Source organism: Pocillopora damicornis, chromosome 2, assembly GCF_964200805.1.
Source record: "Pocillopora damicornis chromosome 2, jaPocDami1.2, whole genome shotgun sequence".
In the NCBI taxonomy this organism is placed as follows: Eukaryota; Metazoa; Cnidaria; class Anthozoa; order Scleractinia; family Pocilloporidae; genus Pocillopora; species Pocillopora damicornis.
Window position 1 is genome coordinate 28,957,778 of NC_142671.1, and position 24,384 is coordinate 28,982,161.

The 24,384-nt window shown below is 39.3% G+C and overlaps 3 protein-coding genes across 5 annotated transcripts; all 3 read right to left on the reverse strand.

Moving 5' to 3' along the window:
- Window positions 1–10,333: 10,333 nt before the first annotated feature.
- Window positions 10,334–14,121, reverse strand: LOC149050704 (uncharacterized). Of its 2 annotated transcripts, none has more exons than XM_089198261.1 (3): window positions 13,599–13,795; window positions 11,564–11,603; window positions 10,334–11,085 (listed from the first exon to the last, which is right to left on the reverse strand). In XM_089198261.1, the coding sequence occupies exons 1-3, from the start codon at window positions 13,628–13,630 to the stop codon at window positions 10,864–10,866; spliced, it is 294 nt and encodes a 97-aa protein (XP_089054387.1). In that variant the 5' UTR covers window positions 13,631–13,795; the 3' UTR covers window positions 10,334–10,863. The 2 variants fall into 2 exon arrangements, with proteins under 2 accessions (XP_089054387.1, XP_089054385.1); XM_089198259.1 differs by lacking the exon at window positions 13,599–13,795 and adding an exon at window positions 14,013–14,121 and having other exon boundaries at window positions 10,864–11,085.
- Window positions 14,122–16,760: 2,639 nt separating this feature from the next.
- LOC149050705 (male abnormal protein mab-31-like) lies at window positions 16,761–19,044 on the reverse strand. The gene is made up of 3 exons (XM_089198263.1): window positions 18,333–19,044; window positions 17,458–17,746; window positions 16,761–17,270 (listed from the first exon to the last, which is right to left on the reverse strand). Exons 1-3 carry the CDS (start codon window positions 18,494–18,496, stop codon window positions 16,812–16,814), a joined length of 912 nt encoding a protein of 303 aa, XP_089054389.1. The 5' UTR covers window positions 18,497–19,044; the 3' UTR covers window positions 16,761–16,811.
- A 398-nt stretch (window positions 19,045–19,442) lies between these two features.
- LOC149050706 (TNF receptor-associated factor family protein DDB_G0285149-like) lies at window positions 19,443–22,326 on the reverse strand. Of its 2 annotated transcripts, none has more exons than XM_089198256.1 (4): window positions 21,821–22,326; window positions 21,314–21,494; window positions 20,890–21,101; window positions 19,443–20,646 (listed from the first exon to the last, which is right to left on the reverse strand). In XM_089198256.1, the coding sequence occupies exons 1-4, from the start codon at window positions 22,198–22,200 to the stop codon at window positions 20,484–20,486; spliced, it is 936 nt and encodes a 311-aa protein (XP_089054382.1). In that variant the 5' UTR covers window positions 22,201–22,326; the 3' UTR covers window positions 19,443–20,483. The 2 variants fall into 2 exon arrangements, with proteins under 2 accessions (XP_089054382.1, XP_089054381.1); XM_089198255.1 differs by having other exon boundaries at window positions 20,113–20,646; window positions 21,740–22,312.
- Between the last annotated feature and the right edge of the window lie 2,058 nt (window positions 22,327–24,384).

The following is a 24,384-nucleotide window of genomic DNA, read 5'->3' on the forward strand; positions in this document are numbered from 1 at the left end:
CTTGGGGTGGGATTTATTTGAAACGTTAACGTCTCTTGGACAACCTCGGCCGAATTGAATTGAAGGAACATGGTTTATCTATACTCCTCCTTATAAAAAAACGTTACAAAGTCAAATTTCCGCTCTCTCAATTGCAAGCACGTCAGCGAACCAATCATGTTTCCTGGGATTAGCTTGTAGAAGATTTTAGTCATTCGATTTTTTCTAGATTAAACTCTATTTTTCTTATCTTGATTTTGCTTATCAAATGGATGACGCATGGAAGAGAGTTTAAAAAGTTCATTCTTCGCACCGCCGTACATTGGGCAAAATAAGTTTTTCGATCCACTCTGCGCTTGAAAAACACACTCCTTCGCGCAGGTGACGCTCGAGCTTAGCTTCAAAATAACCTCTTAGTTCGGCTTCATCAACATTCAAAATTCAAACACTTTTTTCAATGAGCCAAATGCTTTTCGACCCATTCCTCGTCTTTTTATAATCACGCTCTTTCAAACTGTTTACGCATGCTCCAAGCGATAAACTCTTTCTGCGACTTTATCGACATTTTTGACCCGTTCAGCATCTTTACAACCACACCTTATTTGTGCAGTTTTCTGTCGAATTGCCCATGAAATTCTTTCTGTGACCTCTTTCAGCCCAAAACGGCTTAGTAAACAATCAAAATCACAAACATTCGCGCTCTGGTTGCGAGAACCAAACAGTTACCCTCTTTACAACTTCATAACCATTCCATATTCAAAAACTTCCGCGCCATTTTCGATTGACCCGAAGAAATTTTTCAATCCTTTTCGCGTCCTTTTGAAAATGACACTTAATGCACTGACGTTTCGCAAGCTATACGAGAAACCCTCTTTGACATTATCAACATTCAAAGTTAAAAAACATGGCAAGCCCAAACATTTTCCGACTCATTCCACTTTTTGCGCTTTTGCCTCCTGTACAAGAGATTATATTTTTTTTTGTTCCCGTACCAGCCGTAAAACTACCTCTGCTGCCTGCCCTGTAGGTCTTTTTTTTCTCTTTTTTTTTTCAACTTAAGGTAGACGAAAAAGAAAGTTGTCCTAACAACCTAAATTGCGAAAACAGCGCGACGCTTTTGCAGCAGCAATCAATCACCTCTCTCTTCTCCGACCGCGTCGCTTTGGTCTTTCAATGTCTGACAAATTTCATAATGGATGGATGTCATTCAATAGAAAATTAGTGCTCGTGGCTCAAATGAAAATTCAGTTAATGTTTAGTGTGTTAATAAATCTATGCTGTGAGTTCTGAAAGAATTTCAGATTACATTCATGTGTTAATATCAACGTTACTCTTCATTGTTTCGACTGAAAGATTCTCTCTGGTCACTTTTCGTTTCAATAAACTATTCGGTCTTATCACCAGCAAGATCAAAGGAATATAACAACAGGTGATTTAAAATGAGTCCTCCATTCTTTCAATATGCGAGTTTTAATCATCGACAAGCAATTAATCTGATCAAAGTTTTCGCCATCTTTTAAAATTTGTGTAACTGCTTAGAAAACCAGATGGTGTGCCTTGAAATGTCGGTAAATTAATTGAACGATGTTATTTTGCATCAGAATCTATCAAGGATAGAGTAACTTGATCTAATTATTCACTAATGCGAGGTAAATGTAAACGTTATTATTATTTTGAAAAAGCATCGGGTGCGTTCAAGATGTAGGAAAACACACGTCGCAGACAGCAGAGTTCACGCTTCTTTAAAATGACTTATTTATTCCAGAAACTTGTCCAATAACCAGTTACAGCATTTAACGCGAGGGGTGTTCGCTGGCATCAAGATTCCCTACGAGGGGCTGTTGACGCTGTAAGTAAGACTCCTATACTGCAAATCAACGTTGTATAAGAATACATGAAAGTAATATATTTGTACTGCGGAAATATATGACTTTCATGTATTCTTATCACACCCTCTCCATCTACGGGTATATAACGAACTCACAATTGACCAGCTCCCAGTTGGCTTGATAGCTCAGTTGGTTAGAGCGCTGCACCGGTATCGCAGAGATCATGGGTTCGATTCCCGTTCAGGCCTGAATTTTTTTCAGGCCCTATTTCTCAACTGCTTAAGTTGAGTATATACTGCGATGATCTTCATTTGCTTAAAATGTATTTTCCGCAGTACAAATATATGACTTTCATGTATTCTTATCACACCCTCTCCATCTACGGGTATATAACGAACTCACAATTGACCAGCTCCCAGTTGGCTTGATAGCTCAGTTGGTTAGAGCGCTGCACCGGTATCGCAGAGATCATGGGTTCGATTCCCGTTCAGGCCTGAATTTTTTTCAGGCCCTATTTCTCAACTGCTTAAGTTGAGTATATACTGCGATGATCTTCATTTGCTTAAAATGTATTTTCCGCAGTACAAATATATGACTTTCATGTATCCTTATCACGGTAACGAAATAGTTTTCTCGCCGTATTGTTACTTTTTGATCAGCAGAAAACATTTAAGCCCAAGGGTTCCTTAAAGTAACCGTTGAAATTTGTGTCCAGAGGGGTTGAAAGGATGCATCTTTTTTTAAGATGATTTCAAATATTTCGTTAAGTTTATCAATAAGCAAGTTCGATTCAATTTAACAAATGAAACCGAATAACTAATGAATCTATTATGATCACGAGCGACGTTAATCCTAAAGAGACATTTCAAATCGGTAAACAGCTTCAGCACATAAAGTTTATTTTAACAATCTGTTTATTACTTCTTCAAATTAGATTTTCATTCCAGCCAAGTAATCGAAATATTATGTGTCTTATGGTTTTGAAATCATTATCTCTACTCGGATTTGCAGATAGTATCAACCTCAGAAAATGCTGAATAAACAATGCTATTCGGCCTTAGAATAAAGGAATATTAGTAAGGCCAAGTTAACTTTTCAATAAGATATATCCGATAATGTTAAAAATAGTTGCACATTATTTAAATCGTACCGAGAGTTTTTTTAATTATATACTTTGTCATGCACCATGCAGATATTCCTTTAAATCTGAATTATAATTCATATAAATTAAAACGGACTGACTCAACATTATTCTTTAACACGAGGTTGCTTTTGAGAAAGAGCCATCGTGACTTATTTTCGGTCGCTTCGAACACTTTTTTGTTTTTTTTTAAATACGTGAATCAACCAGCACGTTGTATCAAGGGTATCAAGGTTTCTTTCAAACCGATGGAAATTTTTTGCAAAATAACGCGTACTAACGATTCCAATCGACAGAACATGTTGCTAGTGGAGCTTTTTATCGAAACTTTACAAAAGAAAAACTGTCCGAATCAGCTGTTGTGATATACTAATTTTAAAACTAAGCACGAAACCATCTTTTTACAGTGTCAGCTACTGTTACATCGACAGCTCAACTCTAGTTCGTTCATCAGCATGTTTGAAGGGTATCTTTTGAATATTTCCCCATCTTTGATTTTGGCTTGGTTCTCTTAACAAACATAGAGAGCTAAAATGTTTTCTTCTTTGTGCATTGTTTACGGTGTCGAAGTTTATTCTGCTCTGGCCCTTTCCTGTACTGCGAAATTACGGCTTGATTGTAAACACAAGAAACTTCTTTAGTTGCGTTGATTAGTTGGGCTGTAGTACCGTCGCATTGCATTAAATGGTATGTAAGTTTTTCTACCCAAAACGTTCCTTCCTGAATTGGAAGGACACTCTAAGGCACTCGGTAGTAAGTGGAATCTATATGTAAGCAACACAGTTTATTTAGTGCAGAGGATTTGACATTGTTTTGAGAAAAAAAAGTCAATAATCGTCTTGGCCTTGTACCACTACTCGATTTGAAGATGGCAGGAAGCGATTGTGTCTCGGAGTATTGCTCCTCCTTTATTGGATAGCATTCATACATGAGCGAAGCAACACTCACCCTTGGAATATCTTATGAACAAAGCTACTCCTTAACATTGATGAGACTGGGGTATTTTAAAGATGATAATGAGAATAATAATAATAATAATAATAATAATAACAATCATAATCATAATCATAGTAATAAGTCTAGATGTGCAAATTCCATGAAATTTTCAAATGTGCATCACAAGAGTTAAAAAAATATTACAATCAACTAAAGCTATGAAGTGAAGGGAATGTGAATGAAATGTTACCACAACGACTAAATCATAATTAAAAGACAAATTTGAACTATAATAAAACGCTCTGATTAAAAATGCCCATTAAAAAAAATGCGATTTCGAAGTTAGTTATTCACTCCCCATATTCAGAGGAAGTGCATTCAAGTATTTTATCAAAACAAGTTCACCCAGGCTAGCTTCAGACTTAAAACAGGTATGACTAAGAGTGGGTCTGTAACTGGAAATTCCGAGATCATAATTTGGTAAGAATGAGCTAAAAATTTCTTATTGAACGAATCATAAAAGTAATTAGAAGTATCTTAAACTCCATTCTTTTTCTTATCAGTAGCCAATGTAATGAAAAACTGAGCGACGTTATATGACAAAAATTTTGTTCTCTGAAGATCAGTCTAGCCCAAGCATTCTTTATCCGCTGAAGTTTAGGTATAAAAAAAACTGCTGATACATTCAGAAAGCTGTTGTAACAGCCTATTCGGGTTGTAATGAACACACCAATGAGGACCTCTGTTGACTATTGATTGTTGTGAGAAATGAAAAGCTGCATATATTTGTGACGTGTGTTGGCACAGACAGCCTGAAATCACACCAGACGCAGATATTTTACTGCTAGCGATGGGCATAGGTTTGATGTTCGAGTCAACAACACGAGCACTGACAGGTATCCAATTTTCCCCTTTTGTGGTGTCCAATAATGAGGTATCCGGTCTTATTATTGTTTAGGATAATCGTTCAACATCCATGAATGGATGTCCCTTACGCAGTGTTCGATACTTTTCATCGTAAGAAATGCGTTCATATCAAATGATCGCAGCTTTCTAAACGCGTTTAATGAAACATGGTTAACTTTAAGGGTGGTCGAGTTGTTTTTAGTCTGAATAGCAGTGTCAGATTAAACGAAAACAGGATTTCAGGCATACATTAACAGCTGCTTAAGTTATCTGAGTTCCGCGTAATTTTCAGATCCAATACATGGCCCAGTTCATGTGTTGATTCCGACACATGTCGCGTTAATGATATCGACTCCAATAAATAAAAAAAAAATGACAGGCAGCTGTGTCATTGTGATCATCAACGCGGATATCGAAATCATCAGTTAAGAAAAGAGAATCATAAGAAAAAATAATAGGTTCCAAGAAGTCTGAAAACTCCTCAATAAAACTGGTAATAGTCAGAGGATTGGTTCTTTGAGTACGGTCACGATATATTAGGACAAATCTGAGACGTGAATTTCGAAGATTTGATGGAGACGAGAGAGTCGGAACATTCAAATGACGTTCTTGAACGAATTAGAGTTTGCGAAAAAAGCAGCCTAATCATATTAAATCTCGTTTTCTTTTTTAAATTTCAAATGATCTCGTTTTCCAGTTCAAATGTCTGAGTGGTATTACCGATCTCAATGTTCATGATTTTGTTTCCTTTTTCATCTCACGGGCGGTGCCTTGCATAGGTCCTTGTGTCCCGTTCGCACCAGTCCCACTGTGTCCCCGACTCTTTTTGTCTGCTTTTCTCTCTCAATGAATGTTTTTGCTTTATCTTGTATTTTCGATTTTTAAGGTATATTGTATTGTTATACCAATATTATATAAGTCATGCCCCATAAAAATGTTAAAAAAATAAACAGAAGATGCGTACCCCCACTTTCACGATCACTCTTGGGACAAATAAATATAGCTTGAAGCCAGGAGAAGCTATCGCATTGCAAATTACAGGGTCGTTATCCGATAACAAGGTTTCAGTTTTTACAAATAAGTCGACATTACATTGATAGACGCAATCAGCAAATAATGCAGATTTGTTCGCAATACAGCGAGTATTCAACGTGCACACAGTCAGATGAGTATGGCTGTTGTTGTCTAATGAAGATTGGATACACTCTTTATCTGCGCAAGATTGGAATGGTTGTGATGGTTCCGTCGTCTACGTTTCAAAGTATAACTATTTGTTGTTAAAGTCGCGATAAGTGGACCAGCAACAAGTGTCGCCACAAGTTGCTGAGCGAAGGCGAGTGAGGTTAAAGTGAAGTATGGTGTGTAAGATCTCCGACGAGTAAAGTCACTATGCCTTCTTGTAGAAGATGAAATTCCAAGATGGTGGGTCGAACTCAACGCTGACTGATAGATTGCATGATGCATATATCTTCTACCCGAGATCTTTGTGCCTTCATAAATGTTTAGGACACGATATACACAGGAAATGAAATTATCCGATAAAATAGGGAGTAATTTAAACAACAGCGCAGAGCGAATAGAAAACGGAGGCAGCTTGAGCCGGTGATACAACGACCACTACACGCGACTGCGCAAACTGATCTGTCTCTATATGTTGCATACACACATGCTCCTTTGCCGTCTCTGATTTCGCAGCCTTCGGTGAACGTTCACACATGCTTCTTTGCCACTGGGATCACTGGACTTTTCTCTGGTTTAGCTGTCTCCAAAGTAAAACAAAAAACAAAAAAAAAACGAGAATACAGAGAATACAGCTGGGGCGTTTCATTTGAAGAACGAGAAGCCTTTTGCCAATGGATGCAAATCTGCTAAAAACCAGCTGCGATCAGTAAATATGTTGTTTGGCTCTGAGCTGATTTGCGACACTCTCGCGTGACACTTTCGCGTTAGTCACTATTGCGTTACAACGTCGGGATTGACCTTTGGACCGATCATGCGTGTTTTTATTGTCTTCTCAAACTATTGCTACGTTTTGATAAATAAACCAAGTCGAAGGTTTCATTTTTGCTTAACCGTTTTTCTTGTATAATTTTTCCGTAAAATCGCCCGTAATAGATGGGAGATGCATTAACTTTTTCACGCAGCACGAGTACCAAGTACGATATAACAAAATAAATAAAAATGATCGTTGTAAAAGTCTATCGGTTCAAAACTTAGCAGAACTCCACATTGTTTGCTCATTAATTTGATGCAAAGTAAACTCCGCTATGTAATTACGCATTCACTGATTTGAATTTAAGAAGATAATAGGCACTTTCAAGAAAAGTACCAATTTTCACTACATCTCTAAGTATACGATTTGTTGCGTTGACTTGTTGATTATAGGGACCTGTCCAACAACAAGTTACAAGATCTTCCTCCAAGAGTATTTGCTGGCATTCACGCTTATGACTACGCTAAAATAGGGCTGTGAGTAAGATTGTTCTTCTGTAAATCAAAAACTACTTAAAAGCAAAAGGAAAAGTGAAAAACCAATAAATATAACAGAAGTTATGCAAGGAGCCAACATCCTCTTGGAGTCATCTCTCTATACGTGGCCCTTACTGCCTATAGGATCCCATTACGTTTCTTTTTTCACTAACGGTAACGAAATAGTTTTCCGTCGCACTGTATATACTATCTTTCTTTTCAAAATCAGAAAAAAAGACAAATTATAATGCGCATTTATCTAAGAGTTCATAACAATAACTGTTTAGATGTGTGACCAGAAAGATTTAACAAAGAAAGAAGTCGTGAATCTGCTCTGTTCCTTTGTAAATTAAAGCACGCAGAAAGTGGCTAGAGCACCAAAGAAGTGTGGGGGAAACAAGAGACGTAGTCGAGTGTTTCTGCCTACTTCTTGAGTGATGCGCAAATTCTGTAACATCTTCAAATGCACATAACAATTTAAGAGTTAAAATATTACAAGCAACTAAAGCTATGAAGAGAAGGAAACATAGATAAAAAATTACAACAAAGACTACGTTGCGATCAAAAGAAAAACTTCTACAGCAATGAAACTGTATGATATAAATTCCCGTCTAATAAACAACTTCGGGATCACTCAAGGTTTCTGGTAAACCAGACCAAAAACTCTCGATCTAAAACGACCACGATATCTCGTTTTGCCACTCTGCGACAAACGAGGCTCGATTACGCAATCGAGCCTCGATTTTTCAATCGAGCCTTTCAATCGAGCCTCCATTTTCCAATCGAGCCTCCATTTTCCAATCGAGCCTCCATTTTCCAATCGAGCCTCCATTTTCCAATCGAGCCTCCATTTTTCAATCGAGCCTCCATTTTCCAATCGAGCCTCCATTTTTCAATCGAGCCTCCATTTTTCAATCGAGCCTCGTTTCTTTAATCGAGGCTCGTATCGAGAAAAAAAAGAAAAAAGAATGGAGGAGAGGTAAGCAGGGAGAAAAAATAGAGACAAAGGAAGGAAGGAATGCACCAGGCGGCAAACGTAATTTACTTATTCGAGAGGGCTCAGGGTCCCGGAAGGGTTGTATCGGTATGGGTAGAATCCACTGAGCAAATGATTGCAGGCGCATTGATTGCTCAGCGATTGAACAAGCTGCATTAGGTGCTTCTGTGATTTCATGCCAAAAGAAACCGCAAACAAGTTGTGAATGGGAGATGAATAGATGGAATGCGAGAAAGCACAGAGGATAATTTTCGTTTCTTGGTTTCCAAAAGTTTTACCCGCCGAAAATGGAGTGTGCATCGCAGGTACAAAGCAGTTAAGCTTATATTATTTATTGTATTCAATTGTTTTAGGTACTTGTACTGGGCTTAACATCGGTCAATGCAGAGCAAAGGAAAATGTAGTACGACCCATAGAAGCAGAGAGGATAAGAGTCTTAAATTCAGTCTGATAAACAGTTAAGGAACTAAAGTACTCCTTTAATTACATGGTATGTGTGGTTAATCTTCAGTGAGCTTAACACCCATAAGTCTCAAGGTGAACAGTTTCTTTAAAATTAGAATTTTCCCAAAAAAAAAACCCAACAACAACAAGAAAATGTTCAAGAGAGAGAACAAAGTCCTTCACACGGGAAGCGTATATCATTACATACGAGAAACAGTAATAGTTGACATAAGTAAACCAGGCCATACTGCATGTGCAACATTACCTTTGAATTTCAAATGATAACTAGTACTGCATAACACTAACAACGTATACATCAGTTACTGAATTTTTTGGGTTTCGTGCTTATTGGTCATCATCAAAAACATAAACAAGTGTTAACTTGTTGCCATAAGTGTATCTATATATATATACATTGTAACGAACTTCTAACTTTGCTTTCTGTTCAGTGCATGGCAAGAAATAGCCAAAGGGTCTCTGCTCTATTTAATCACTGCGCTCTCACCCAAGGACCCTTATTCTGCACCTTTCAGTAAAGTAAACATGGGCATAAATTTTTGCTCTCTTTTGGAAGTCTTCAATATTGCATGTGCAACATTAACTTTTATTTCCAAATCATAACAAGTTCCCCATAACACTAATAACATGTACATCAGTGACTTTTTTTTTGGTTTCTATGCTTCTCGTTCATCATCAAAATATATAAAATTTTTAAGTTTTTGCCATAAAATGTGTATATTTACTGTATAATATACTTCTAAATGTTCTTATTGTTCAGTGCAAAGCAAGAATTAAGACAAAGGGTCCCTGCTCTATTGAATCACGGAGCTATCACTCAAGAAGCTAATTCCACCCTTTCAACAAAGTAGGCATGACTGTAAGTAAGGTATTGAGTTTGATGTAAGCTTAAATTTTGATACTCTTGTGAAAGTCTTCCAAATTTTCCTATTCCAATATATGGTCTCTTTTGTGTCCATGTAAAAGAAAGTTATCTTTGAATTATTATTTACTTCAAAAGGTTTTATTTTCTTTGTATATTTTCATAATATGCTCTGGTCATCAATGTATTCAAATTAAAAAAAAATTGTAAACATTAGAATAAGTTTGAATTTGTAAGTATGGCTGTAAAAATTTACTATGGTTATTCTTGAGCAGAATGCTACAGACAAAATGAAACTTCCTTTTTTTGGACCAAAGATAGAGTCACAAATCATATCTGATTGTAAAATTGTTTTGATTGAAAGGTTAAATCTAACACATTGATTGAACAAATAGAACACCCTGGGATAAAACTCTTTGTACAATGAGGACACTTCTTATGTTACACATAACCATACGTGCCATTTAAAAGAAATGTATAACTGTATTCATTACTTGTTTTAGGCTTTATTACACCCATTTTGAAATCATTGGTGGTCCCTGTAATCTGATTGGCTCTAATTGAGGTGATTTATTCACGAATTGCACCATTTTTTGCTTTAAATCGCATCTTTTTCCCAGGCAATGGGGAGGCTACACTAAAAACGAAATGACCAATCAGATTTCAAGGCTTATTTAAAGTAAGTGATCAAATTGCAGTGTGATAAACAGTTAAGGAACTAAAGTGCTCCTTTGACTACATGGTATTTGTGGCTAATTTTCAGGAAGCTTAACACTCCTAAGTCTCAATGTGAACAGTTTCCTCAAAGTGAGATTTTTTCCTCAAAAAAATAAAAAGAAAACAACAACAACAACAAAACCTCCAAGAGAGAGGACAAAGTCCTTCAAACGAGGAGTGTATATCACAACATACAAGAAATAGTAATAGCTGACACAAGTAAACCAGGCCATACTGCATGTGCAACACTAACCCTATAACTCCCATGAGTGACCAAGACAGAATTTCTCCTTACGATAGTAACAAGATAAGTGATGAGAATAAAGAAAAAGATCAATTGGGGGATAATTAGTAGATCCAATACTAAATTCTCTGAACTAACATTAAAAGAATTGTACGGCTGACATTGAATAGAATAACAAATTTGATCTGGGAGTTAAAGGGTTAACTTTTAATTTCAAATCATAACTATTACTGCATAAAAGTAACAACTTGTACATCAGTTTCTGAAAAATTGAAAATCCAAAGGTAAACAAAAACAAAAGTGCAGCTGACCAGGGTCCCTTTAAAATCCTTTTTTTTTAACAGCTGTCCTCCTTTTACTTTTTTCTTTTTGCTGTTGTTCTTCTGTCCTTCTTTTTCCTTTTCCTTTCAAGTTTACTACCGGTATGTTCCTTCTCCTCTTCTTCTCTATGTTCCCTCTTTCTCTCTTCTTCTTCATATTCTTCCTTCTCCTCTTCTTCAGTGTTAACTTGTCTTTTGGCCACCAGTACTTCCTGTCCTTCCTCTGGAACAAAAATATAATTTTAGAGGTTGTAGTTGACAAATAATTGTCTTTTTCTTGCTGTTGATTTAAATTATATATTACCCTATTTGTAGGATTCCTAGATAGGACAGAAGTGCTTTATACATTGCCAGTTTAAGTAAGGGCCTAAGCAAAAAGGACCTGTAGGAAACGCCCATAATCCATGGTCCTCGGGGCAATAACACTCTGTAACGCATGTTTTCTAATAGAGTATGATCATTTTGTGTGACTTGCTGATTAATTGCTTTTGGCGTAATGAATTTTGTGATGAAAGACTGCCATTGCCTCATAACACAAGGTGCTGTAATGACATATTATTATGACATAATCCCATAAAATGCAGTAGAATGCCAGTGGATCAACTGCTGTCAGGGCTGGCCATTTTTACCAACATTACAATCAGGATCCTTACTAGTAGGTTAAATACTGAGTAGTATACTCTTATCTATATGCTTCTTACCTGCTTGCGCAAGAACAATTCCAGGTACTGGGAGCAATTCCTGAAATGAGATAAAAAGAAAAGGGAAGTATGCCACCCACAGGAGTCACGTCTAACTTACTTTTAACAACTAACAACTTAGCCATAGCTCACAATAAAGATCACCAACAGTTAAACCAAGACATGACTGGCTCCAGCCCTTATTCCCCTTAATAGCATGATCATAATTATGAGGAGATAGTTTTATAAATTTAAATATAAAAAAGATAGATACTAATGAAACTTACATGAACTTATCTAATTCCATGACCTCATGTTTCAATGGTAAATCAAAGTGAGACATTCAATACCATTTCTTAAACACTCAGTAAAAGATGTTACTAAGCTAATTACATAAAAACATGATCTCTATTTCATTGTCTCTAATTAACTTATGTTGATCAGTTGTTTATATAGTGTCATGACCTTTATTTAAAACTATGTGGTAATATATACTGTCAGTTGCTCAACCCTGCTGTTGTAAGTATTATATGATTAGGTGTTAATGTTAGTGTTATGCAGGAGGAAGCCACGACAGTTCTTTTTATTCACGAAAGTTTTTTTGTTTATATGCTATTTGACATGTCTTTTATAAGTACTTCAGCCTAAATGTGTTCAGTTAACATAAGTACTGTCACAAGAGGACCAGTCAAGTAAGTCTGCACCAAGTATTGCTGCTTAGGGAGAGCCTTGTCCCAAGAACCAGTCAGTCTGCCCCAAGTGTCGCGGCTCACAAAGAACCTCGTCCCAAGGGACCCGTCAGTCTGCCCCAAGTGTCGCGGCTCACGAAGAACCTCGTCCCAAGGGACCGGTCAGTCTGCCCCAAGTGTCGCGGCTCACGAAGAACCTCGTCCCAAGGGACCGGTCAGTCTGCCCCAAGTGTCGCGGCTCACGAAGAACCTCGTCCCAAGGGACCGGTTAGTCTGCCCCAAGTGTCGCGGCTCACGAAGAACCTCGTCCCAAGGGACCCGTCAGTCTGCCCCAAGTGTCGCGGCTCACAAAGAACCTCGTCCCAAGGGACCCGTCAGTCTGCCCCAAGTGTCGCGGCTCACGAAGAACCTCGTCCCAAGGGACCCGTCAGTCTGCCCCAAGTGTCGCGGCTCACGAAGAACCTCGTCCCAAGGGACCCGTCAGTCTGCCCCAAGTGTCGCGGCTCACGAAGAACCTCGTCCCAAGGGACCGGTCAGTCTGCCTCAAGTGTCGCGGCTCACGAAGAACCTCGTCCCAAGGGACCCGTCAGTCTGCCCCAAGTGTCGCGGCTCATGAAGAACCTCGTCCCAAGGGACCCGTCAGTCTGCCCCAAGTGTCGCGGCTCATGAAGAACCTCGTCCCAAGGGACCGGTCAGTCTGCCCCAAGTGTCGCGGCTCACGAAGAACCTCGTCCCAAGGGACCGGTCAGTCTGCCCCAAGTGTCGCGGCTCACGAAGAACCTCGTCCCAAGGGACCGGTCAGTCTGCCCCAAGTGTCGCGGCTCACGAAGAACCTCATCCCAAGGGACCGGTCAGTCTGCCTTAAATGTCGCGGCTCACAAAGAACCTTGTCCCAAGGGACCGGTCAGTCTGCCCCAAGTGTCGCGGCTCACGAAGAACCTCGTCCCAAGGGACCCGTCAGTCTGCCCCAAGTGTCGCGGCTCACGAAGAACCTCGTCCCAAGGGACCGGTCAGTCTGCCCCAAGTGTCGCGGCTCACGAAGAACCTCATCCCAAGGGACCGGTCAGTCTGCCCCAAGTGTCGCGGCTCACGAAGAACCTCGTCCCAAGGGACCTATCAGTCTGCCCCAAGTGTTGCGGCTCACAAAGAACCTCGTCCCAAGGGACTGGTCAGTCTGCCCCAAATGTCGCGGCTCAGGAAGAACCTCGTCCCAAGGGACCTGTCAGTCTGCCCAAAGTGTCGCGGCTCACAAAGAAATTATTATCTTTAAAAGATGACAATGCAACATGCTATTTGTAGGGTTTTGATAATAAAGGCATACCTCCAATAATTTTATGTGACATGTCAATGTGCATTACTTCCCATACCTCATTTTTATTTCCGGTGTCTCGATCTTCATCTGTTGTGACAAGAATTAGTCTTAGTATGCAATATTATATAATTTTATATCATTAATTAGTTAATGGCGAACTGTCATCCGACTGCATGACAGTTCGCCATCATTAATTTTTATGGTAATGTATTTCCCATCCTACTTCGATTTGATAAGATGAGCTAGTTGTTGGGAAAAAAACTTAAGTTTTTATGAATGATCCCTAGCAAATAGTTAAAGTATAAGTGGTAAATTACTAAAGGCTGTCTTGAATCCTACGTCGCGTGGCTGGAATTTGCATTGTTTTGCCTTACCTGGTTTTTACATTACTATAAACTTATCCGTTTACATCCAGTATTCAATGCATACAACTTGCATGCGAGATTAAGTGCTCTGGTACTTATCTTACCTATTCAAGTCAACTGCCGCAAGTCCAGCAAAATTTTCCTTCACCAGCTCTTTCATCTTTGCACTCGAATAGTTTCCTTGAATTGCGACGTCTTTAACCCTGCCCTCACGATTCAGCAGTACCCACGGATTTCCACGCGGTGTACAATTTGCCTTCTCTTTCAGCCATACGAATACTTTATTAATTGACCTCCCTTTCGGCTGCGGTGACCCGCAATCGCTAGCAGAGCTGGAATCGCCTGAATCTCCCATGTTCGATAACACTTCGTCAGTTCAGTCAACTTGCACAACAACAGCCTTTAATCGATGAAATCAAAACGAACAGGCCCTCTTTGTTCTACTGTAGAAGCAGGAGTCCGGCACGTGAATACGACAACCGAGATCAATCAACTTCATTGTTGGGGGAGGGGGGCCCCCAGTGGGATATTATACCAAAAGACTATTTCCGCTATCACATCAATATTGTGTATATGGGTTAAGTCTATTCACATAGCTTTTTAAGTTTTGGGACTTGAGTAACACTAGTTGAAGAGAGGTTTGCAGGGTGTCACGCGCGTGGGAATTTCTCATGGCGTGAAAAGACAAAAGAAAGTTAGAAGAAGGAAGCCGTCAAGAAGAATTTGAAGAATTTCTTCGCGATTAGGTGTCCAAAACACCACCACTTTCTAAACAAAAAAGAGGCTATTTCACCAATTCGTTCAGCGGATTTCTTTTGTTCCTCAAAAATTGCAAATCGTCAACTCTATGGCGTTTAAATTGCCCTTTCTTATACGCTAGTCTAAGTTTGGAGCTTGGGCTGAACGTTGTCATATTTTGAGAAGCCTGAAAACGTTCCTGTGATGTTCTCACATTTACAAGCATATGAGATATTATTGTTTCAATAAATCAATGCAGACGTGACCAGGAAACGTATCAAAGTTATAATTGTTTATTGTAGTGTGGTATGTCGAGTTGGTTTCCACATGCTGTGCGACTTTTTATGCCGCGACAAACTCATGGCAAATTTTGCATAACAAAAGGTAGCTAAACAGGTTTACAACGCGAAAACGCATCTATCTTTCATGCATAATGGTTCATTATTATTTATACCACTCAGTAAAAGAAAAAAATTAGTGACACTTAATTTTAGTCACGCGCGTTATCGTCGTGAGGATAAATGAGCTAAGCGCTTGGTGTCTTTGTACGAAATTTGTGCAACATGCCCTGGCATCCGTTCCGTGTTTTAGGATTTGGGGTCATTTTCCGCCGTTCCGTGCTTTAGGATTTGGGGTCATTTTCCGCCGTTCCGTGCTTTAGGATTTGGGGTCATTTTCCGCCGTTCCGTGCTTTAGGATTTGGGGTCACTTTCCGCCGTTCCGTGCTTTAGGATTTGGGGTCATTTTCCGCCATTCCGCCATTCCGCCGTTCCGGCTTTTAGGGTCGCCCTATTTTCTCACCTTGCCCAAAAAAATTTCAATTTTTTTTACAACTTCGCGTGTTCCTGATCGTATGTCCGGCCAAGCATTTAAGGTCACTGGTCCCCGTATAGCCGCTAACTATGGCTTAGAAATACAGGCGTCTAGTTTTAACCAGTAAAACTCCCTTAAGAAGTCACGACAGTTAAAAGAAAAGCGTCGGAGATTAGAGAAGCTTTATAACTACTGTTCGCAGAGTGCTGCTCACTGGTTCAGTTTAAAAAAAAAAAAAAATTTAAAAATCGTTTTTGTAGGGTCGCGATAGGCGTAAAAAAATGAGAAAATTAAAAATTAAGAAACACACCCACGATTCAGGGGCTAGCCTGCTATCACAACAACGTCCAAAGAGTTCATTACGGAATCGCGCCCATTGAAAAGCGTCGCCCGAGAAAAGTGGGGTACCCATGATGCTTTGCGGGCGCAATGACCTGGGAATGAGGTTGCAAACGCTCACCGCCAACTTCGGTCGCTTTAGATCTGAATTGACAAATTCCCAAACAGGAGTTGTTAAATTTCGCTTTGCGTCCGTTTAGAGACAATGGAGATACAATTGGAGCAATTAGCATTGTTTCAAAGTGACGAAATGCTCTTTTCGTCGGTAAAGAGCGAGGGCCGCGTTTGCATATCAAAAGAGCGTGAAGTGTTCATCCGTAAGCTTCTGAGCGTGAGCGTGCACCTACGTGGAGCGGGAATCTACAACGTATACTTAAGCTTTTCGAAAAGTAATTAGACTACCGACGTGTTATCTGAAACTGACGGCAATAACGGGCCAAAAAGGAAGGTAAAATTCCGCACAGCCCCACACTACATTATACGTTCAGTTCTTGGATAGAGTGACAAAAACAATACTTTACCATTGGGAAAACAGATTTGTTTTACGATAGTATGGGGCAGTACGGAAATTTTACTAAAAGGAATATTTCTGTGATGTTTTGCTTTCTTGGCGAAGTTGATGGTCGAACCTCGCAAATCTGCCGCATTTGAGTCTTAACACAAATTGAAAACCCGGCATTTGAAAGGTAATTTAAGTTCACATCTGACCGATTTTTAAACAATATAACCTAATCAAGATAACGCCACTAATTACGTCTATTCTTCTTCGATGAAAAGCGCTACGTTTCGGTTGTCTGCACAAGAAACAATACTTTCGAACACTGCGTACACGGGGGATTACATGATTGACATTCGGATTGACAGGCCTGCGTGAAGTTACGCATGCTCTCTTTCTCTTTTCTAGCTTATTTGCATTTTCCCGTGCGACGTTTTTCAATGGGCGCGATTCTGTAATGTTGAGATTGGTGATTATTATTTATTTATTTCGTGGCCTCACAATTCAATTTACAAACTTAAATTACGTTGTCCCTATATTGCGAGGCTAAGACAGGCAAAAAATTACCAATGATATTGTCTAGACCTCGCCATTGCCTCCACATCCTATCATCGAGATACGTCTGAACGTCATCACGTGAAATGCCACGTCGTGCTTTAATAGGAGCCTTCAAATTTGCCCACGCCGATTCTGCTTCCTGGGTGTGTACCCCTGTCGCTGGATCAACAAAATTGTCGGCGTGGACAACGACTCGATGCCGGGCTACGTGATTGGGAAGATGCTGCTCAAGGTTTTCATAGGCGCCCCAGTCGTCCGTGATAACCTCACTCCCAGGAAGGAGACACTTCTCGAGAATCGGTAAAAGAGTGTTGCGATCCCTTCTGGCAACCACTTCATAAAATCCCCTAGCAGGTCTCGTAGCTGTTGAGATGACTCCGAATACCCACACGTCTGGAGCACGTCTTCCTCTGTTGTACTACAGAATACGGCAATAATTAGCACTGCTAAAGTCTGGGTGCTTAATATCAGGCGGCTTCAAATTCACAGCATTTTTCTTTTTTTTATTAAAATGAGCTTGTTTGTTGTTGTCGTAGCTATCATTGTTATTGTTACTATTGCTATTATTATTATTACTATTATTATTATCATTGTGTAATACTAACCTTCGCCTTATGATTGAATTTGCTTTCATCGCACTTCACCAATGCTGGGCCGCCAAAGGGGATGAACGGGTTGTCGGTGATGTCCTTGGAACACACACCCTCCAAACGTCTGAATATAGTGCATACCAGATTTCTGCTCATGGTCATCATTCTCGATGTTCGTGTTCGTGATTCATCGATGGACCAAAAATAGAGTGTCATCATCATTTCCCCCAGAGGAATTTTGGGGAATTCAGCGAAAAAGCTATTGGCCCTTAAACTTCGCTTTTTCTTGCATGTCCTGCATCTCCTTAAGTTAAAAAAAGAATAGATAACGGAAGTGTAAATTATTAATTACTTTTATAATTTAAAACCTTCGTTTTGCCTTTTCTTACGAGCCTGTACTGAAACAGTATTTTTTTTTTCTGAAACGATTCAGACTTAAGCGCGCACGAAAGCCTTTAGAGGACGCAGAAAGGGAAATATTTGCGTAAGTTAATTTTTTCAAAGTTCACACGAACTCGCGTGTCTCGCGCCTCCTCCAAAGCGAGGGATGTTATCAACTTTTAGTGAAAATTTAACTCCTAGGCAGTCCAACCCCATTGGTAATTCTTGTGATATTTTTTATGCTACTCCATCAGTTTAAATTTTGCCCCAGTAATGCAGAATATGAAGTAATCTTCGACCATTTGTACCAAATCAACTCTCAAAAACATACATAAGGTAAAATTAAGCGTTTTTCTGAACTCCGAGCAGTGTAATAAGGCGAACTTTGAAGGTAACACTTATCGGCCTTCCTTTATAGCGCAACTAAAGCTCCAAATATGACCTTCCAAAAGAGAAATCGTGAATAAAATATATGGTACACATCTAATATACTTATTGCAGCAACTAACCATTGATAACCGTCGATGTGGCCAACGGTTCTCCCAACCATAACCATGTCCTCGTGACAAGCGCCGCAGTGAAGAGGATTCGCTAGAAGCGAACGATTCTGCAGCCACCGTATCATTCTTGATACAGGGTACTGCCTTAGAGTAGTAAAATAACTCAAGTCCATAGCACTATATGAAGTTTCCGACAAGAAAACAAACGTAATGTAGTCTGATCCGAAAAGAGAGCAATGACCAAGAAAATGAGCTCAGTGAACTGCCCTTTAGGTTATTACGAATTAGACCCGAAATTTCCCTGGACTATTGTTTCTGGAAAATGTGCGACCAAATTAGTGTTGTATCGGAAGTTGCGGTTTTCTTTCATTTCAGCCGTGAGAAGCTTTAATTACTTTTTTGTGGCGATTATCGGATATCCTGGAGTGTTTAGCGAACACCTCATGCTACCGAGAGTTACCAAACCTACTAGGCAGGGGTCGCACTGTGGCCTTATTTTTCTTATGTCGCATCATAAGTTGTCCCATAAATATGTCGCGACATTTACACCACGGGAGTCATGGAGGTCGCACTTGCGCGACATAAATGATATTTGAAACCAGTCTGTCAACTCTTTATATTTCACGCGCGAAAAGAGCGCCAAATATAATTTTTAGACATGAGGCTGGTGCTAGTTTTATTAGCGACATTTCTTCAATCTCTGTTTAATTTGTTCAATGTACAAAACCTTATTGGTTTGTACGCATTGAAGAGAAAACCGGTGACTAAAATTTTAACCCGATAGCTGTAGCTAGCAGTGCACACGTGTTGCCTTTGCAGAATTGCAAAACTCCAATTTCTGCCCGTATTTCAGATTTGATTGACGTTGACGACAGAAGAAAAATAAAAAAATTGTTATTTTAAGGCCATTAGACAAGATATGACCTGCTTTGAGGCAGGACATCGGCTTGTGTGATCTTTAGGTCCTTCGGACATAGTTATGTCTGGACGCGACAAAAGGGTCGCACTTGTCGCAAGCATGCTATGACAGATTCTATGTCCAATGTAAACACCAAAAGCACTAGTGCGACCCCTGCATATGCTGAATTACTTATGCACATTGAATGTCCAGACAGCTAATTTCCATTTTTTTTTTTTCCCGGTGCAAAGTTCGCCATGTATGATTCTTTCTTTCCCTCTCTCTTTCTCTTTTCTTGAATGTGATGGTGAATTTAAGAGTAAGCGAGTGAATGAATGATGGACATTGTTTCGTGACTAGCCTCTAGAAGGTTTTGATCAGTCTATAGGCATTTCTTAATTTGCGCTGCAACCGCAAATTTGCTTCCTGACGTTTCCTTAAGGCGTGCTATACGTAAATTTTAGTGAAAAGTTAAGAAGTTTTGAAGAAGGGGCTGATAAGAAAAAAAATGGTTTAAACGCCACCAGAAAGATGACTCCACCGAAAGCGCAGCTCAGGTTTGACTACCAGCAGTCCCTCCTTTTAGGCGAAGTCCGTAGCGCGAGTCCAAAAAAAAATTATGAAAAAAAATTGCTGTTAGCGCGCCACTGAAACCCTCGGAGTGACACCGATGCGTCGCAGGAGTTCTATAAGAGAGGCGGTCAAAAATGTGGCTAGTTACTCCAAGAGTTCCCCTCAGCGCTACCATCAATTTTTTTTTTCACCGATTTTCTTTTTTGACTTATGCGACGGACTTCGCCGAAAAGGAGGGACTGCTCGTAGTCTAACCCCAGGTAAGTAGGGACTGTTTTCCAAATTCCAATTTTTAAAAACTATATCAAATCATCAGCATTTCTTATTTACCTCAATTTTACTTATCCTTTGAAAAAAAATATCTCTATCTATATCTAAAAATACCCAAAAATCCTCAGAACATAGATTAGTGAAATGAGCGGACATTTTTTTTTGTTTGAAGCGAGCTAAATATTTGCGCTAAGCTCATGTTAAGCGGCGTTACATTAAAGCGACCTTCGAGTGTAACCCTTTACTAACCAGCGCGACATTCCAGTTTCACCTACACGAAACGATTGTAACAAAAGGCAGCAAAATTAGTGGTGCGTTGGCCACCCTGTAAGTTGAATTGAACACGTGACGAAAGAAACAGCATCTTCGTAAATAAGTTAGTGAAAAGAAACTTTACTGAAGAAAATTTACAATGTATTCTATGTATGTTTGTAGATAGCTATAATTAGTTTTATAATTAAATCTTGCTCTTTTTCAATCGGGCCCAAGTCTTCCTTTGCCCCAATGATTTGATCCTCCATAAGGGTTTCACATTCGGTATCAAAGACTCTCATTACTCCGTCCTCGTTTAACGAAACAAATCTGATAGAAAAGGGTAGGTTAATTAGTGTTTAGAATTTGATAGAATGATGCTGTTTTAAATATCGCAAATAAACAGTCGATAAATGTGAAAAGTTATAAATGAAGGTTTGGATTAACGATTTAAATTAAAAGATGTCTATACTGTCATTGTTAAGTTCTGCATTGATGAATGACAAGTTGATTTACCATACTACCATTTCACTTAAGAACAGTCAGGGTAGGAGTGCCTTTTGACTTTCATACCTTGTTTGAACTGTGATTGGCGAAGAGCCAAACACTGCATTTAGAAACAGCCTATTTTGGCCAGAGGTCCTCTTCCACAGGCACTGAAATGTGTGACTTTCAAACCCAAACAGTGGACTTGAAATATCCTTTGGAATTCGGATTGACGACTTCGGCACTGTCCACCGGTAGCACTTTCGCTTAGAAAACTCCCTTTTCACGGCAACTTGAGACTGCAAATAATAATAATAACAATATTTAGAAAAACAACGATAATAATAATAATAATAATAATAATAATAATAACAATATTATTATTATTATTATTGTTGTTGAAGGTAAGAAACAAAAGCAAATAAAAACGAAAACATCGAAATTCTAACTGAATGAAAAGTATCTCAATTGTTATACTTGAAAACGAGTCTCCTAAATGAGATCAACAAACCTTGTCATAAATCGCGCGCTGAAGACTTTCAACTTGACTCTTAAGAAGCGCCTGGTGGCTTCCTTGATAAAGTTCGTTGTGGGCATTTTCCATCCCTAACTGGTAGAAATTGTTACAACCGGCCACGCTGCATTTCATCATTCTTTTAGGACATTCGTCCAAATGAAGGTGAACATGGGACCTGAAATGGACACACATGGATCTTACGTTATCGGGCTTCTTTGGGAATTTTATTACTATTACCGGGTTAACCCTTTAAGAGGCCAAAAAAAATTTTAACAAGTTTTACCTTAACTGCGCTTTACTACTGGGGCAAAACCGGGTGTTGGTCCTATTGATTACTTTTTTTTCCATGCTCTTTTCTTTAACAAAATGATGACAAAATTTTGTGAATCAATTCATGGCGATAACTGAATGATAACTGACCTGGGCAAATTATGGCCACAATTTAATGGACATGGTCCGGGCTTTTCTTGACAGGTTGGTTCATGCTGATCTAGTATATACCTCTCCACCTCAGCAGTGCAGTACTTGCAAGGTACTTTCTCTTGAGGGCAGATCTCCAAGTGACGCTCAAGTGAATCTCGCAAATGCGATCCAGGACAGCCATTGGTGCATTCCAGAAGGAGGAATGAGCAGGTCTCTTGATGTCTCTCCTTAGAACCATGCTCACCGACCCACGAGCAGCCAACGTTTGTGCATTTCACATTCAATTTGGAAATGACTGAACTGAGGGGTATGCTGATGTTCAACATGTGTTCGTTGATTGGCTCCCGACATACTGCACACGCCTTTTCCCGTCCACCTCCGGATTGATTTGAAATAAGCTGATGTATACATTCTTGGCATCCACTGTGTCCGCAAAATAAGGACACGGGTCTGTTCATCAGCTCCTTGCTAAAAAATAGAACGCGATTCCATCAACAAAAAATACGTGAACTCATTTTACAGCTTTCGATCCACGTAAAGATTTATAAACACACAACTGGCATCAGATCCCGTCAAGGGTGGCACCTAGCGTATGCCCCGCAACGGGGACCTACGCATAAATGCAAAAAACCTAAACATGAGCGCAAGCGTTGGCTACCGTAATCAGCCGAATCGCGTCTTTTGATAACCGACTAGCACTAACCCAATATGAAAGAAGCACAAAAATCAAAAGAACACAAGATGTTTGCTGGATACTTCATGAATTTAACAAAAGATGATCAAAATTCTCCCTAAAAGTAATGGTAAATCTGCCTTGAGCAACCAGACCCGCAACTAAAATTACCAGAGTAAAAATTCAAAGATATGGTTAGACTAGAAAGAACACCGGGCTAAGTGTTTCATGATGGACAGAGAAGTGTTTGTTTTTATGTAAGTAACACTTTTACGAGCCTAGGAAATGACTTTTCCCGCCTTTATGGCACAATTTAGATCGGCGCATCTTGGGTTACTGCGTCTTTTAACTTAACTCGGACTAAAGGTGAAAGCTTTCGGAAAAGGAATCGGTAGTGAGCGCCAGGGAAAAAAAACAAACTGATCAATTTTAATCGTAAATGAGCTACGAATCATTGCCAAGTTAACAAGCCAAAAGAGAATGTGAACTGTCAATTGTTCAAACTCTTATTAAGGTTTGAATGGGAATTCTTATGCACTTCCACTAAATACTTTGCACCGCACGCATTGAACCAAGTCGCTAGAGTTTTGAGGTCAGGACACAGTTGCCATAAATTTCCCTTGTTTTGGGGCTTCTTCTTAGCGATTGATCTGTATTCTCTTTTTTGCCGAACTTGGAGTTAAACTGACTCTTCCCTTGTCGTCAGCTTTTCTTTTTTCTTTCGCAATGAAGCTCGACAGGTCTGGAGAAGGAAAAGTTCCCAATTCTCCCTAGCACGCACAAGCAAAGCCTCGACGTCCAGTGACAACTCACATGGGAAAACTTTCTCGTACGGAACCTTAACGAGAATTGAATGATCTCACAAGGGACGGTTGTTGAGAGTTAGGGCTACTTTTGACTAGCGCAGAGGCACAAAGAAGAACAAACGCTTATTTCTCTTATGTTCTTACGATTTCCGAAAGGCAAGCATAGCATAAGCACAAGAAGAACATTTTTAGCTCTTGTTATTGTCCTTATGTCGGCTTATGCTTATGTCACGGCGATCACTAAAGAGAACTACATTGGCGAAGTAAGTGATGGTAGGTTGCTGCTGTTCTCACTAAAGTACAGATTTGACGTCAATTCGTGCGTGCTGTAAGTTTTCGAGTGGAAAACACGAATTCATTATGTTCAGTGTACAGTAATGTGATTTCTTTTGCCGCTTTTTCATCGAAGAAGTGGGAGTACCCAAATTCCACCAAAACTAACGCTATTTTATGCTATCTGGTCTGTTAAAGCTAGACCCTGAATTTTTTTTTCTTTTTAGTCTGTGCTACAAATGACACGCTCTATCCACGATAAAAACTTTTAATTTTTTTTACGGTGTTGTAAACGGATTTCTATGATTGTTAGACTTAGGGCTTCACGGGTTAGTTAAGTTCTTAAAATAATATAAATTCCAGTTTGTAGATATATAATATGAAATAAACTGTGATAACGATTATTGAAGGAAGGAAAGATGAACGAAAACTGAATCACTCAAATATACCTAAACTGTGAAAAAAAAAGTGCGTGTTATAAATGACCGCCCAGAAACCCAGATTCGCTGCCAGGCCAATTTTTCGTTCCTCTATTTTCCTTTTCACTTTTTCTTAAACGAAGAGGGAATGCTTACAGTCTTCTAAAGGCAGACTATACCTTTTTTCAAATTTGCCGAAAATAACCTGTTGCGCCCACGATAAAAACTCTCATTAATCCTGGTGTTTTTACTCTTTTCTTTTTTGTCATTTTCTCGTTATTTTTCTTGTTTTTATTTATTTATTTATTTATTTATTGCTGCTTGGTGCATACTGTCGATCACACAATGTTAGGGATTCTAAGTTTGCCGTTACAAAAGCATATGGGTTTAAATTATTAATTTTTCAATTTGCAGTATTCTTTTTCTCTTTCTTTCTTTCTTCCCTCCATTCTTCCTTTCTTTCTTTCTTCC